Source organism: Cheilinus undulatus, linkage group 15, assembly GCF_018320785.1.
Source record: "Cheilinus undulatus linkage group 15, ASM1832078v1, whole genome shotgun sequence".
NCBI lineage: Eukaryota > Metazoa > Chordata > Actinopteri > Labriformes > Labridae > Cheilinus > Cheilinus undulatus.
The window spans coordinates 6,439,270-6,455,737 of NC_054879.1; the positions used below are offsets into that span (position 1 = coordinate 6,439,270).

The following is a 16,468-nucleotide window of genomic DNA, read 5'->3' on the forward strand; positions in this document are numbered from 1 at the left end:
TTCTATAAAGGTGCAGTGTGTAAAATTGGTAATATAAGCGACATCCAACAGATTCTGGATTGTGATGCTCACTTCATGCAGTAACTCTAGCAATCACATGGATCATAAAAAGGTGATTAAATCCTGGTGATTAAAGACTTTTTTAGATAGGCCCCTCTAATCAATATTCTTTTTAATTTTTACAAAATTTGTATTGTGAAATGCTACAAGGCTAAACATTACCACTTTACATTTAAGTGAATAATGTTAACATAAAAGTTACATGAATTTAACATTGAAACATCCATATACTTCTCTCTTCCATTCCAAAATGAACCCCCATGCACTGCTAGTGATCCTTGTCTGCTGTTCTCCCAATTGAAACTAAAAGCTCAGTGGTACAAACTTGTTCTGCAGAAGATGAAATGTGGGATGGCACAACTATGCAGGACCTACAGATCTGCACAGCTAAAGAGAAAAGACCAGGAAGACAGCCAATCAAAACAATGATCAACATTAAACCACCTGTCTTTTTTAGGATAAATCTTTGGACTTTTTATGCCTTCATTCATAGGGGGGATGAGAGAGCAGGGGAGAGATATGCAGGGAAGGAGCTGCAGGCTGGACTTGACCCTGGGCTTCCTGTGTGCATGGGACATGTCCTAACCACTGGGCCATCTGCACCCCATAAAATCCCCTTTCTTTAATGAAATTTCTGCCCTAATTGGCTGGACTGGACGTGACTCTCCTAACAGACATGTTTACATGATGCATTTCTACTCCATCCAGCTTTTCTTCCTATAATCTGTGTCCATGTAAACATAGCTACAGACACCGACTGCAACTTTAAAGTGGTAAAACATAAATGTTCATCCCTTTGATTCACCTTAAACTTTGTTCTAGTCATTTCTGTGCACTTTCTGCCTCTGTCAAAGAAAGAGTTTGACTCTACGACTATCTGTTTGACTTGCTATGGATTGCAGTGCCCCGCACTTCAAGCAAATTAAATATTGAACTAGAGACAAAGTCAATAGAGGCATCTTTACTCCCAGTCAAATAATGAAATCAGCAAAGTCTCCACATTGAACATCTGTGAAGGAATACTTCTATAAGCAGAGGATTCGTTTGACACTTTAGACGTCCCACGTTTCTTTATTGCATTGTTATTGAGTTTGGAAGCCGATTCTGGGTCTGTTTTAAATAATTTGAACATGTGAGGAAATCACCTTACATTTATTTCATGAGCTGATGAATTCTGATCACAGATAGCAGGTGACTTTTAAAAACACAAGCTCTCACTATTATTCACAGACTGAGGTGTATTGGAAGTTCATAAAGTCATCGTTTTTGGAAGCTTTAATCTCACCCGTGTTTAAATTGCCTCATATAAAAATGGGCCTTATCTAAAACCGGAAATTAGGCTCCTTATCTAGCTCCACATCTGCTAAATTAGTTTTTCACCTCTTGTCTTTTGAATATCTATTACAGTTTCACTTCATAATCTGTTTTTGGTTCTTCTACCCCAGCAATAAACGATTATCAGCCGCCCATATATTGCTCTATTTTTTTTTCCCTAGGACTGTAATATCAATTTCCTGGAATAAAACAGAATTGAGCTTCCAAACCTTTCAAATAAGCCTTGCACTTGAGCCTGCCTGGGAAATATAATGTGGTATTTTAGCTTGTTGAATTTCATGGTCTTGGAGTAAAAGAAATTGTATTGTGGGGAATGTGAAGGTAATAATAAAAGTGATATTTTTTTATGAAACAGTTTTGTGTGCTCTTTTTTTTCTCCCTTCAAACTGCAGTTTCACCTTCTCGCCCGTTCTCTCTCCATATCTTTGTACTTGTTCTCTCAATCTCCTGACTCTGTTTTCATTTCTAAGCAAATAAAAAGGAGCAGCGATGCTTATCACATAATGAAACTTCCTGGCTTTAAGCAGGTTGTCTCACTGAAATGTTTGGTAATCTGGGATGTTATTTTCCCTCGATAGACGGAACAAAGAATAAAACGGTTTGGAGGAGATCTGTGGCTTGATCTCAGAAAGTTTAAACAAGATCACTCAGTCTTTGAGCTGTTTTTGTACTTTGATAGCATCTACAAATGTAAGCTGACAGTGTGAAAGATTGAGAGTTGTTATCATGACAGATTTAAATGAATGGCAGGGATTGATGTCGTTACTTTTCTGTCCTTTTTAACAGATCCAAGGCCGATGGATTTCGAAAAAGATCCCGTTTTCAACCCGAAGCCCCCCATCGATGGAGGTGAGCCTTCTTTTCTTCCTCTGCTCTCCTTCTTCTCAGCCTGAGGCGATACCGGCTGTTTTACAAGTCTCACCCAAAGAACAGTGGAACCGCTCTTTAAGCAGAGGCATGCCCACGGCTCCTCGTTCTACTCGTGGTTCTGCGATAAAAAAGCCTGTGGCAACAGCGACAGACGATCTCTGGAGTGTGTGTAGACAGGGGAGAGAGATAGAGCATTAAAAAGTGTGCTCATGTGTGTTTCCTCTCCTCCTCTTTCATATTCTGTGGCAGACAAAGTGAGACAGACAGTTTCCTCCTGGGCACCTCGAAAACATCTGCCTGTTACAATCAGCGTTTACTCACCATGTTTGTGTGTTCCCCCTGACAGATACAAGCAGAGTACTCAGCCTTTACCTCACTAAACAAGTCTGTTTACTGTCTGTTTACTGCTTCTCTCTGTTTGTGTGTGTTCTTCCATAAAACACTCTAAATGCAGTACTTAATTGCGGATTGGCTTGTTCATGAGTATACATTCATTAAGTGGATTAGCATGATTGCTTATGCCAACTAGATGTGCACACTTCAGCACACACGAGACGCCAGAGAGCACCTTAACTGTAATTCTTTTCATTATGTTTCCATATTTCTGAAGTCAAAAACAACTGGGGCTGCGGTGAGCAGAATTAGCTGTTCTTGAATCTATCAGCGATAATGTGGAACATTTGCCTCTTAGATTAATTTCCCTAAAGCTAGACTGCAGGACTTTGGAGAAAAGGAAGACCACATTACTTCTTTCACCATATAAAAACACATCTGTAAGCAATAAAACATTTCCTGGAGTATAATAAGGAGGTTATATGTAGGTTTTTGTTACCACAGCTTAAGTAGGATAATGATTAGCTTATATCCACCATAGCTGATGATACTATGTCAATTTTAGCAATATTCCAACAAATACAGTGGAACCTCAAACACAGTTTTGAGGAGGAAAAACCCTCACAGATCTTAGTTTGGTAGCTTGATGCAAACTGAATAATGGAATTAGCATTACCATCTTGGTCATTTTAACTAGAAATACCACCTGCTGATAATATTCCTCCACAAGCCCACGTCGACAGACAGTGAAAGTCCAGACGTGGGTCAAGAAGAAGGGCTGTCGTGGTTTAAACCTAATCTTTTACCTTAAAACTGTCTTCATTTGATCACAGAGTAAATGTTGCAATATATGTGCAAAGTTTAAAGAAAATCCATCAAAGCATTCCTGAGAAACCCCATTATTAGAAAGGATGAACATGAGGCCCAGCTGTCTTGAACTTTGAACTATGAACTCCCATGAATTCATCCCAGAGCAGACTTTTGTGCAAAGTTTGAAGAAAATCCCTCCAAACATTCTTGAGATATTGTTATTATAATCATTTTTATCAACATCATAACTATTATTGTCTTTACAGTCTAGGGCTGCCCTCTTTGTTAGATGTCTATAGATAATTTCTATAATGAATTGACATACAAACAAAGATTAGAAAGATATTGGGTTCCTTATTGAGGGGAATGAACATAGGGTCCAACGGTCTGGATCATTGACCTATGGACTTCCAAATCTAATAATTTCTTCACTGAGAGAGTACAGACATAGTGCAAAGTTTGAACACAATACCTCAAATAGTTCTTGAGAAATTGCACTCAAAAGCAAGGGATGAACATGAGGTCCAGTGATCTTGAACGCTGACCTATGAACGCCCAAATTTCACAAATTTATACTAAGTCAGTGTAGACCTTTTGGCAAAGTTTAAAGAAAATCCCTCAAATCATCTTGAAATATTGCATTCAATATAAAGGGATGAACATGAGGCTCAATGATCTTGAGCACTGACCCAAGAAATCCCAAATCTAGTCAGTGCATCCTTGAGTCAGAGCAGACATTTGTCAAAAGTTTGAAGAAAATCCCCCAAAGTATTTTTGAGCTATCATTGTTAATATTAAGGAATCAACATGAGGGCAATAATCTTAAAACCTGACTTATAAACTCCGACATCTAATAAAGCCATCCCTTCATCAGAGCAGACTTTTGTGCAAAGTTTGAAGAAAATCCCTCCAAGCATTCTTGAGATATTATTATAATTATTGTTGTCATTATTATTATCATCATCACCATAATAATTATTTTATTACTGTCTAGGACTGCCCTCTTTGTAGAGTGTCTAAAGTTAACTTCAATAATGACCTGGCATCCTACAAGCAAAGCTTAGGAAGATATTGGGTTCATTATTGAGGGGAAGGAACATGAGGCCCAATGGTCTTCAACTTTGACCTATGGACTCCCAAATCTAATAAGTTCCTCATTGAGAGAGTGCAGACATCTGTACAAAGTTTGAAGACAATGCCTCTCAAAGTTCAGGTAGTTCTTGATAAGATATTGCATTCACAAGCAAGGGATGAACATGAAGTCCAATGATCTTGACAATTGACTTAACAAATCCCAAATCTAGTCAGTGCATCCTTGAGTCAAAGTGGACATTTGTGCAAAGTTTGAAGAAAATCCATCAAAGTATTTTTGAGCTATCATGGTCATAAACATGAGACCCAGATAACTTAAACTTTGACCTATGAACTCCCAAATCGAATAAGTTCCACCGTGAGTCAGAGCAGACATTTGAGAAAAGTTTGAAGAAAATCCCTCAAGATCTTGAGATATTGAATGCTGAAGCATGAGAGGAGCATGACGCCCACAGCCCTCGACTTTGACGTTTGATCTCTTGAATCCAATATGTTTATCTTTGAGTCACTCCCTTCTAGTAAAACTAGAACAATCGCATGGTGGGGTATGCAGGTATGCAGATGTCAGAACAAGAAACTACAGTGATGGTCCAATAAAAGGTTGGGATGACTTTCATTGCAGTGTGATTTGTAGAAATTGAAGAAACAAGGCATGCATATGAGGACCCTTCCTTTAATATCCTAAATCTAATCAGTTTTTCCTTGAAAGGGGGGGCAGCCATGCTTAAATGTTTAAAGGAAATCCTTAAAAAATCTTGAGGTATTGCATTCACAAGGATAGAAAAAGCATGAAGCCCAATAGCCTTGACCTCGGACCCCAAACTCCCAGATAAAATCTCTTTATTCTTGACATAACATGTTCAAGTACTGGACAAACAAGAAGACTGATGACTTGACTTTTGACATGTGAAATCCAAAATACAATGACTTAATCTTTGAGTCAGAGTGGACATGTGTGCAAAGTTTGAAGAGAGTCCCTCTGAGCAATCTTGCGATTAATGAATGGAGGTTCAGTAGAGATGTACTATACTTACAGGCCTCTGGACCCTGGCTATCACTGCTGTTGAGGCATAAAAATCAAAAGTCAAGACAGATTTTTGTTGCATCTCAGTTGTAGTTGCAATCATAAACACTTTCATGTTAATCAGTGCGATACAATATTAATGAAACCTAATGTAAATTATCTGCTGAGTGCTATAAAACTGACCATTACTGCTCAAACTGTGCCAGAGAGCTGTTTTCTAAAGTATCTCTCTCCTCTCCAGGGTATATTTTCCCAGGATGGCCATCTTCTTTCTCCACCCCATCCTCTGATGTGGACCCTCCCTCCGTCACCCTGGTGTCAGAGAAGGACAAGGACAACGCCTGGCTGTACACATTGGACCCCATCCTCCTCACCATCATTGTCATGAGCTCTCTAGGCGTCCTGCTCGGCGCGGTCTGCGCAGGACTTCTTCTTTACTGCACGTGCTCCTACAGCGGACTTTCCTCGCGCTCCTCCACGACGCTGGAGAACTACAACTTTGAGTTGTACGACGGGATTAAACACAAAGTGAAGATCAACCAGCAGAGGTGCTGCTCAGAGGCATGAGAAGGAGACAGAGACAATGGGGGAGAGACATGATCCCCTGTGGAAGTAGTTTATGTTCAGTCAAAGACAAAAAGGAAGCACTATCTGTTATTTCATCCCCCCTTAAAACCCTGCTCTGATGTCTAAAGGGGAACAGCCAACCCCAACTTTTTGCGTGCCAGTGGGAACTTTTGACTTTTGAGGCCTACGCTTGGGTGACAAGGACCCCGGTCTCTCTTTCCTACAGTACTTTCTCCTCCGCCTGCAGGAGAGAGCCTGCTTGATTCTTTAAGCCTGTGAATGAATGAAGGAATGAATAAATGATTATGAATGACAGATCTACTATAGAATACAACCTACCAGCCACTGCAATGAAGCTAGGGATGAGATGGACGACAGCACCCGTGACAATCTGGACATTTGGACCACGAATGACAGCAGAGGCTGGGCTGTTTGGTGAAAATGGTGGACAAGGTATTCCCAATGAAGAGGAGAATCTCACTGATATGTACCCATGACTTTGCATAAGGGCATTATGAGAGATGTCCTTATTTGCTTGAATTTGAATGTGGTCAGTAGAGATGGCATGCAGAAATCAAAAAGTTGCAGCTTCTGACTGTTTGTGAAGGCTTGGGTACTTTTGACTGAAATCAACACATATCAAGAGAATGCCTAAAGAAGTTTAAAAGATATCAAACCACAGAAGTCAACTGAATCTAGATTTCTAGAGGAAAGAAAGAAAGAGGATGAAAAAGGACCTTTTTTGTTTGTTTTCTAAAGTTTTAGGTATAATTTCTGGGAGATCCAATGTCCATTAGCCTGCCATACGGCGCTCGCTCGCTCCTTTGTCCGCCCTTGGTCTGCGCTTTGTGAAACCAGTGGCATAGAAGAGTAATGGTGACTGTTTTTGTTTTGTTTTAGGCTTGTGTCAGTTTGGAAAAAAGGTAAAGAAAGCTTCAGTTTGTAGCCGCCCTGTAGAGCCTTTTGCACCATTTTTTTAGACTTTCTTTAACGTCGTGTTGGACTCGTGGTCTTAACCGTTACTTTCTTCTTCTTCTAATTTGACACATTTTTCCATTACAGATTATCAGTCTTTACAAAGAATAGAGGAAAGATAAAGGAAGATAAAGACAGTAATCAGAGATTTATCTAAATCTAACATGCTGTTATGGAGTCGTGCTTTAGATTCAGTATTCTAGAGTTTGTCTTTGGTATATATCTATATTTTTTTGCTTTTCAGACTGTATGATGCCCAAATGAGGGACAGACACTGTGTGAAAATAATGTCAGTGATTGTTTTATTGCAACCTATGGATTGCCAAAGAGCTGTGCATGTGCACAGGGGGTCTGAACAAGTGTTCAAAAAAGGCGGAGAATGGACTCAGATCGATAAATTATACTGCCTTTTATTTACCGTGCTAAATGTCACCCCCTGAATGAAGGACACTAAAAAAACAGAGAGAGAAGGAATGAAAAGAGGAGGAAATCTTGGACACACAATCGAGCCTTAAGCTAACTACAGTATACGCTGTATCGGAGGACAGCCATCGAGGAGGGCCAGTGCTGCTGGAGAGACTGATGAACAGGAGGAGACACACAAACACATGTACACAAAAAACACATGCATACAAATACATAGCGAAAGATGAAAAAACAAGCAGGAAGAGAAAGAAAGGGAGGAAATGTGATGTCATGTTTACATGCATAAGTCTCATTAACAAGTCTTTTCCAAATTGCAATCCATATGAAACATTTGGTTGAAGTTACATACAATATATTAGAAACTTAGAGGTACCTTGTGGAGTGTTTGACCACTAGGAGTGCTATAGAGCAGTGGTTCTCTACCAATTTAGCCTTTGGACCAACCCCACCTCAGTCATGAGGGATTGCAACAAAAATTTCTGAAGATATTCAACCCCTGAAATTGAAATGTCGCCAGTTGGACCTTCGATGGAACAAAAATATGACTGAACAAAGAGAGAGAAGGATACAATAATGTTTACAATCACAGAAACCCTGGGAGGAAATACATGCATTTTATTTCAATGATAAAATGTACTTTTAGTCTGTTTTCTAGAGATCACCAGTAGTGAACACATCATCATAGGGAAGCTTTGTTGCTTTTTGAGAGGGGTCCGGCCTCAGACCGTAGCTCTCAGACACCCCCTCTTGCAGACCGTTACTGTTAACTGTGGCGTCTGTTAAAACAGCAATACAGGGTAAAACTCTCAGAAATAAAACCATATTAAACTATCAGTTTGGATAGGGTATGGAGTAAAGTAAGGGTTAGGATACCAAAAGTCCAAATTTAAAAACCTGATTATAAAACATTTTAAAAGGTGTGTAAACAGTCTACTCTCAGGAAATAAGCTGGTCCTCCATTAAAACATCCTAACAGAGAAAATTTAGCTGGCACAGCTCTATTAGCTGTGTAAGCTACGTAGAAATGGAGCTACATAATGATGCTGTGTGAGCTAGATTTTCTACATAGCTATATTAGCTTACATAGCTAAAGGTAAGCTCACAAAGCAATTACATAAGCTACATAGCTTCTTTATCTACATTGCTATATTAGCTTTTGCTACATTTGCTAAAGCCCACATTGCTAAAGCTAACTAAGCTGCATTGCTTACAAAGTCCCATTGACCATGTAGCTAGTGTAGCTATGTTATCTTTAGCTAAAGCTAACAAAGCTAAAGTGGGCCACCATTTGCATATCTACTTCTAAAACAGGTCTACACATAAGTCAATCCTGGATTAGACCTTTGACCTTTATCTCTGTTTTATCTATGAAATGTGGCATAGTCTGTTCAGGTAACTATTCATAAGTAAGTTTGTTTTGAACCCAGTAAGATTACAACATCCATTTTTAAACACAGGACAGAAAAAACATGAAACAAACAGCAAAAAATAAGGTTATTTAAAACCCACTGAAACATGGACCCCAGCCTAAAAAACATACACAATATGCTAAAAACTCTAGTTAGATTAGATAGTTAGATCTTTAGTTAGATTGATGAATGTAACTGCCAGACTTTGTTTATGAATAAAGTTTTATTTAAAAAAAATTAAACAAAACTGAAACTAGAAACACGCTGCACTGGCAAATTATGGCATCCCTGTTATGATAAAAATGGCGTCTCATAGAAACGGCCTGAGAGAGGAGTTGCTGAGAAGTTTGTACCTGGACTGTCGTGGACTTTGTTCCACAATTATTTTCTTCAGCACAGATTTGGGACCCGCTGAAAACAACTCTGGGACTTACTTTGTGGTCCCCACCCACTATTTGAGAACCACTGCTATACAGCTTTGTTTTCAGGGAGAAGAACCAGTTTTTGTGTCTTAACTGCACAACTACCACAACATCGTTTTACACAATTTCTTAAATTTTTAATGCTGAAAAAACTGAACACTTGTTGTCAGATGACGTTGAAAAGGATGTTTTAGAGAAAGCAAAAAAAAAGTTAAGAACAGTATTTAAAGATCAAAAAGTAAACGCAACAACAGATTTGTTTTACATCCACGATACACATAATGATTTCCAGTAAGACACACTGAATTTAAAAATGATTTTTTGTTTTAAAATAAAACTCCACAGGGTAACTCTTGATCAAACAAAACTGTTTTTTTCAGTATACATTTTAACACAAGTCATCAGTTACTATGAAAGAATAGAAGGCTTCTATATGAACAATAACAGATGGGTACATAAACATGTTTCATCAGCTCCTCAGCTGATGGACAGGGAGGACAGACAGCCAACAGATAAACAGAATGAAGCTGTCAGCATCAAAACATCCCAGCTTAGAGAGACTGACAAACAATGAGACAATGAAATAACTGATAGAAAGTCAGTGACCCAGACGTTTTCTTCTTTGTATTTTTCTCTCTTCTCAGCCTCCGCTGATCAAGGTTGATCCAAGAAAAGTTATTTTTGTTATTTTGCCAGTCTTTTGAATACCTACGCTCAGTTGAAGTCCTTTGAGGTAAAATGGATCTGTGAAAGGAGGTGGAAAAAAAGTGTCAAACATGTCACACACTCTTTGTTTTTCTCTCTCGTCTCTTTGTTTTCAAGGGCGTGCTTGGAGGCCTGCAGAGAATAAACAAACATAGATATAAAGGTTTATAGAAAGGTGTTAAAAGGCAGAGATGCAAAGATAGAGGGAGGTTAAAAACGGAGAGAGAGATGGAGAGATTCTCCGTCCATCTAAATGCATTTTCATTGGACTGTTTTCCAAGTGCCTTGGAGCTCTCTTTCAGTGTCTCTCTCTCTCTCTCTCTTTCACCACAGCTCACCTCTTCTGACTCTTTTTCTCACACACCGGAAACAGAAAGCACGGAGCAGTGAGACGTTGTGTGCTTTTAACACACAATAACACAGAAACACACAGAGCGACACACACACGCCTCACCTATCATCTCTGTCTCCTTGTTTTTTTTTACTCTTTCCTTGTGGAAGTCCATATAGTATTACCTCTTCTGTCGCGATGGATACACACACACATGCACACAGTCATTAAGATACACACACACTGATGGCACTGGCCAGATAACTCAAACTGTTGTTTGTAGACTTTGTACAGAAGAATTTCTTTTTTAATGTTATTATTATTATTTAATAAAGGCTAAATAACAAGTGATCTGGCTCAGACTGATTTATTGTGAAGTGTGTTTGATTTGGTGTCTTTTTATGTTCTCTGACATACAGCTAAGGTTCTCTTACCTCGACACAGGGAACCCAGCATGAAAGAGTTAAATGCATTTGTAAAAATGGAAAATGGGTTAACACATTATAACACTCAAAACACTTTGTAACTCCAGACATAAAAGTAAGGCTTACCTGTAATTTGTTCTCCATTAGGTTTACATTTTTTGTTTTTTCTAATACAGGGAGTCTTGAACCTCTTAGCCCACGTCCCCCGAAATAAAAGTGTCAGAGACCGGGGACCCCGACTGTACCTGAGCGTGGTGGAAGCATAGTCTGACACAGCTGTGCATGTTCAAGAATAGTTGTGTGCAGACTCACTTCTTGATGATTTTTTAAACATTTATTTGATTTGTGCCTGAACAATTAAAATAAAATAAAGGATTTTTTCCATAAAATAATGTTTTTATTCTAATGCTATGCTGAGATAGTGTTGGAACAATGTCACTTGAATTTTAAAAAAGTTATGAGGCTATAAAGACAAAATAAAAACTAATCTTAAATAGAACTCAAAGATTTTTATGTATTAAACAGTGTTGTACTCAAGATCACAGTATCCGAGACCAAGACTTGCCTGAGACCAGAGTACATCACGACCAAGACAAGACCAAGACTTTTGGGGGTTGAGACCGAGTCAAGACTGAGACCGAGACAAGACCAAATCAAATTAAAAAACCATGACAATGTTAGACAGTTAAGGAGTGTTCTCTCTTCAATTGTAGTTTTCTTTTTGATAAATCTGACAGTTGAAAACAAGGTGATTGCAACTCTTTCAAAGCACAACATGCAAAAATCTCAAATCTTAACAAATTTGTTCGACAAACTGCATGTAAAAAATAAATCCTTGTATGTATTTAAAAACCACTGACAAGGCTGGAATTATTTTAAATATCTGAAAATGAGATGTTTATCTAGATTTGTCAGGTGAATGAGGCCTAAAGTAAGAGTTCAGAGGTATTGCTGACTAGAAATAAGATGGACTGATGTCAAAGTTTTTGCAGGTGCAGCTATTTGTCGTGTGTAGTGCTTGTCCTTATTATCACGTTAATGAAGTCAAAGAACAGCAGATCAGTGCTGGCCTTGACCTGTCTTGGTGGAAAATCCCGAGTCTGGCCAGTCCGAGACCGAGACAAGACTGAGTAAAAATGCTCTCAAGACCAAGACTGTTCTGGAGTACTACAGCACTAGTATAAAACACAGCAAACATTATTGACCAGGGTTTTTTTAGTTTTCGCACAAACTTGTTCTCCCATCTCTTTGGGACTAAAGAATTAAAAGCAATCATTCTGTGACAAAAAAGTCTTCAAAATAGTCACATTTTTATTAAAAAAAAATGTGCTTTTGGGAATTTGAGTCGTTATTTAAAGTGCAGTTACTCTGAGAGACAAATTACAGCCTCCTTGTGTTTATCTATGAATCAGTCAGACGCCCTTCCAAGTCTATACAAATGCGCTGTTTAGCAAAGTATGATGTGACGATGGAGCAGCTTCCCACTGGTTGTCACAGCCCAGTCCCAATGCATTCTGGGATACAAACTGTCTAGCATATTTTTGTATTTATATATATATATATTTTTTTTTTTTTTTCAAATGTATGCAATTTTTAGGCTCCCACAGTGAGATCAGTCCCTGTATCTCAGCCAGCCACAAGGGGGCGTCTGAGATATTTTAGCTAAATATTTCTGTGGCTGTCATGTTTTCTATTTTGTATAGTGATAAATGAAAAACCCCAGCAGGAAAATTGCAGTGCCAAAACACCTGAAGTCGAAAGCTTTCAAAGAAAGTGGCAGTTTTTACCAAGAATTAACTGATAAATACATGTTTAACATGCATCATATTTGCTAATAATGGCTTACAGGTGGATTCCTAAAAATGGATGAAACATAAAGCAATTCCTGATTAAATCATTTCAATCTCAGTTGATGTTGGAGTTGTTGTAATAGCTGTTTGTTTAAAAATAATAATAATAATAATAAAATACAAAAAACATTCCCAAAATTCTGCAACATTTTTCCTCTAGAATCTTTCCTCTGCACGTGTTTTAAGTTTGAACATGTTCTTGGGGCTGGATGAGAAGATATGGGGGACCTGATGTGGCCCCCAGGCCGCCAGTTGATGATCACTGGCCTACGACCTACGGTTCCACAGTTACCAAGCAATATACAAAGGGTGTGCCTGCAGCATGGGTCTGTGCCATCTGAGCTCTTAGGGCTAGTGTACAACTGCAGTACGGTTTCTTTAAAACAAATAGTTCCCTAATGGCACAAAAAGTAAGGACATTTGTGTTTGGTAGATGTAACAACGCTGTGTAGCAATAAATCTTATACTGTTGGAAAGCCTGTTTAATTCCCTTTAAAATGGTGCATATTTGATTTTATGCATATTTTCACAGGAACCCAAGTCATTTAGATAGACCTCCTACCTCTCAGCCAGTTTAATGTTCAGAGCTTCAAGAGTTCTTGCAATGATGGCAAATTTATTATGCGTTACTATAATAATCATTGCAGAAACAACCAGGCCCTTATAATGATCCATACCAATTTTTTTTTTTTTTTGGTTCTCTTCCCTCCATAGCTTGTACTCTTTCCTTTCCTCAATTTTTCTCTTTCTCTCTTTTGTTTGGCTCTCAGGGGCATCCTGGCATTAGTACCCATGAGATGTAAAAACACGAAGGATCAAAGATCCTCTACAATTAATCAAGCCTTGAAAGCTTTCTCCTAATTAACATGATGTAGCCATAAAAGCACCGCAACCAAAGCACCCACCCTGATGGAGATTAGCTATGAGATAAATAGGAATGCTGTTGCCCACTCAACTATAATTTATCTTAAAAGTGGAAAAATTTGAGCGATATCAGACAACAATGAAGACACTTAACCAGCTGACATGTAGAGGAAAACAGCATTGTGTTTAACATGATAACATGTCTGTGTGTGCACCATAAATCACTTTATAAAAAAGGAAAATCCCAGTCCGAAGTGATTCCTTTCCACACCCCCGTATAACTTCACTAAAGACTGCCCCACATCCCTGACCATCTGCCCCACTTCACAATGATTCTTAATTAGCCCTAACTGTATACAGTGCGATGCTAATTTGGTTTTAGCCCTCTAATTAGCTCAGAGAGCCATTACCAGTGATTTCTCTGCATCAGCATTTCTTCTCCTCTTTCTTCTTCTTTTTCTCATCACTCCTGCTCTTATTTATTCATCTCTTCCTCTGCTCACTGTTGCTCCTCTCCTCAGGAGACTGACCCTGTTCTCACGCTTCCTTTGACATAGAAACACACATTTGCTACACACATGGGCGCGCTTCTACTAATAGAAGCACCAACATTTCTGCACATAGACTTAGTGAATGCTGATTAAACCTCACACAACTATCAACAAGATGCTTGGAGTGAATGGTGCATCATCACAGTTCTTAGACGGTAAATTTCAATGGTGTATTTCTTACATTATGTCCATGACATTATAGTGCCACTGCAACACTGGGACAGTATCACCTTCCAATCATGCAACATCATTCATTAGTGATCTTTAAGGCAAAACATTTGCTTAAACTTTGTTAAAAGCTCAATAATCAGGTCTTCAAAATCACCTCAGGTCCTGAATCCTAATGGTTGATCACAGCCTGGGTATGTCAGTGTGAATGTAAGTCTGAAGATGCAAACACACTTCAGAGGGTCCCTTGTGGTTAGCATTTGCTGAGAGTGTAACCTACTAACATAGATTTACATTCTCTGCTCTCTGGCAGATCACGAGAGCACACACAACCATGCATACAAGACATTAAACTAAACAATATCATCGTTATTTATAATTCAGCCATACTGCTTGTCCCATTTTGCAGGTTTGCGGGGGCCCAATTGTTCTCAATCAAGTTATCACTAGACACTTCTCACAGAGGGCAGGTCTAGGCTGCACTCTCTGTTATATTACCAATGAAGACTTAAAACAGAATCCATGGTGAGGCACAAGAAACATTTTGCATTGTTTTGATGAACTTCCATTAAACAGGCTGAAACCTGGAGAAGAACCAGACTGGTGCTGAACAGCCTTCTGCTGTGCTGGGGTTGGAAAGGAAAGAAAGAAAGCAGAAAGAGAAGAGGGGGATGCAAAAAGAGAAGAGAGAAATGGAGAATAAAGAGGCAGAGAGAAAAGGAAGAGTCACAAACAGAGAGAAGGAGGTGCAGAAATAGAAGAGAAGAAGGTGCTGAAAGTGCTAGGCTGGCTAACCACAGGCTAATGGAGGGGTTTAATCCAGGGATGTCAACTCAGTGTCAGCCTGGACCGCATCAGCATTAGCTGTGTCCTCAGACGGCTGGCTGTAAAAATCAGCAACCTAGTTAACTCTGTTGATTATCATTGGTTTTATTGATTTATAATAAGAACTGAAAGCAAAAGTCAAGGCAAAAATAGAAAACAGACATTAGAGTGTACATCTAAAGTACAGTTTCCCTTAAAAAATAGTTCAGCAATGGAAATAAACAGCGGAAAGAGTAAGAAAATTTGTGCTTGGTAGATGCAACAATGCTTCGAGGCAATAAATCTTATACCGTTGGAAAGCTTGTTTATTTCCCTTATAAATGGTGCCACGTTTGTAAGGAACATGCATTTGTGGGATGAGCAGCAGAGCTGGGGGTGTGGGTTCCACCCATGAAAAATTTGCCAAATCTTCTCTGCCTCTGCCAAACAGCTTATCCTGTCATAGACTCTTGTTTTGGCACCTCAAGAAGACCGTTTCCTCACCCTTGGTCCAGACAATCTGGAACAGACTGCATGCAGCCAATCTTTGGACCCACAGGGCTGCCAGGAGGCCTGCCATGACTGCCCTTCACCATCAGGCCTGTTTGCACCAGTGTTGGCAACACATGCACTGGAGGAGGAACATTATGTTCAGCGATGAGTCCAGATTCTGCCTAAGGCAGTTGGATCAAAGTGTGGAGAAGATGCAGAGAACATTATATCTGACTGCTGCACCGATAGAGTGACATCTTCTTGTAGAGGCAGTGTGATGGTGTGGAGCGGCATCTCCCTCACTAAAAAAAAACAAAACTTGTCATCACTGGAGGCAATCTCAATGCAAAGAGATATAGAGATAAGATTTTGCAACCAGTGGCAAACTTCATAGTCTGGGACCAAACTCTATCTTCCAAGACAGCAACACTCACCCCCACGGAGTGCGGTTTGTAAGAGACTTCCTCCAGAATTTGGGAGTGGAGAGGATGGAATGCCCTTCCAGCAGTCCTGACCTCAACCCCATTGAACACTTGTGGGATCAGCTTGTGTGTGCCAGAGTGACTAACACAACCACGTTGGCTGACTTGCAACAAACGCTGGTTGCAGAATGCGATGCCATCCCATAGAAGCGTGTGACCAGGCTGTGATCGGCATGAGGAGGAGGTGCCAGACTCTTGTGGCTGTGTATGGTTCTTCCACATGCTACTGAAGCTCCTGTTGCAACCCACATACTCAGCTCTGCTGCTCATCCCACAAATGCATGTTCCTTACAAATGTGGCACCATTTAAAAGGGGAATAAACAGGCTTTTCAATGGTATACGATTTATTGCAATGGTTCAAATTCTTGCGTGTAAGAACAATGTACTTTATGAGACATAATCTGTTGAAATCAAATAAATCCCTGGACTTTTTTTAGATTATGAAACAAACCACAACCCTCATAGATTTTTA

General features: G+C 39.3%; 1 protein-coding gene across 2 annotated transcripts in view; it reads left to right on the forward strand.

Moving 5' to 3' along the window:
• The window catches only part of LOC121522334 (neuropilin-2-like), a 179,868-nt gene extending 169,178 nt beyond the window's left edge, over window positions 1–10,690 (forward strand). For both annotated transcript variants that reach the window (XM_041806563.1, XM_041806565.1), the window contains 2 exons: window positions 2,182–2,244; window positions 5,766–10,690. In XM_041806563.1, coding sequence (XP_041662497.1) covers window positions 2,182–2,244; window positions 5,766–6,091 — 389 coding nt within the window. In that variant the 3' untranslated portion in view covers window positions 6,092–10,690. The remainder of the gene's footprint in view (window positions 1–2,181; window positions 2,245–5,765) is intronic.
• The last annotated feature ends 5,778 nt before the right edge of the window (window positions 10,691–16,468 follow it).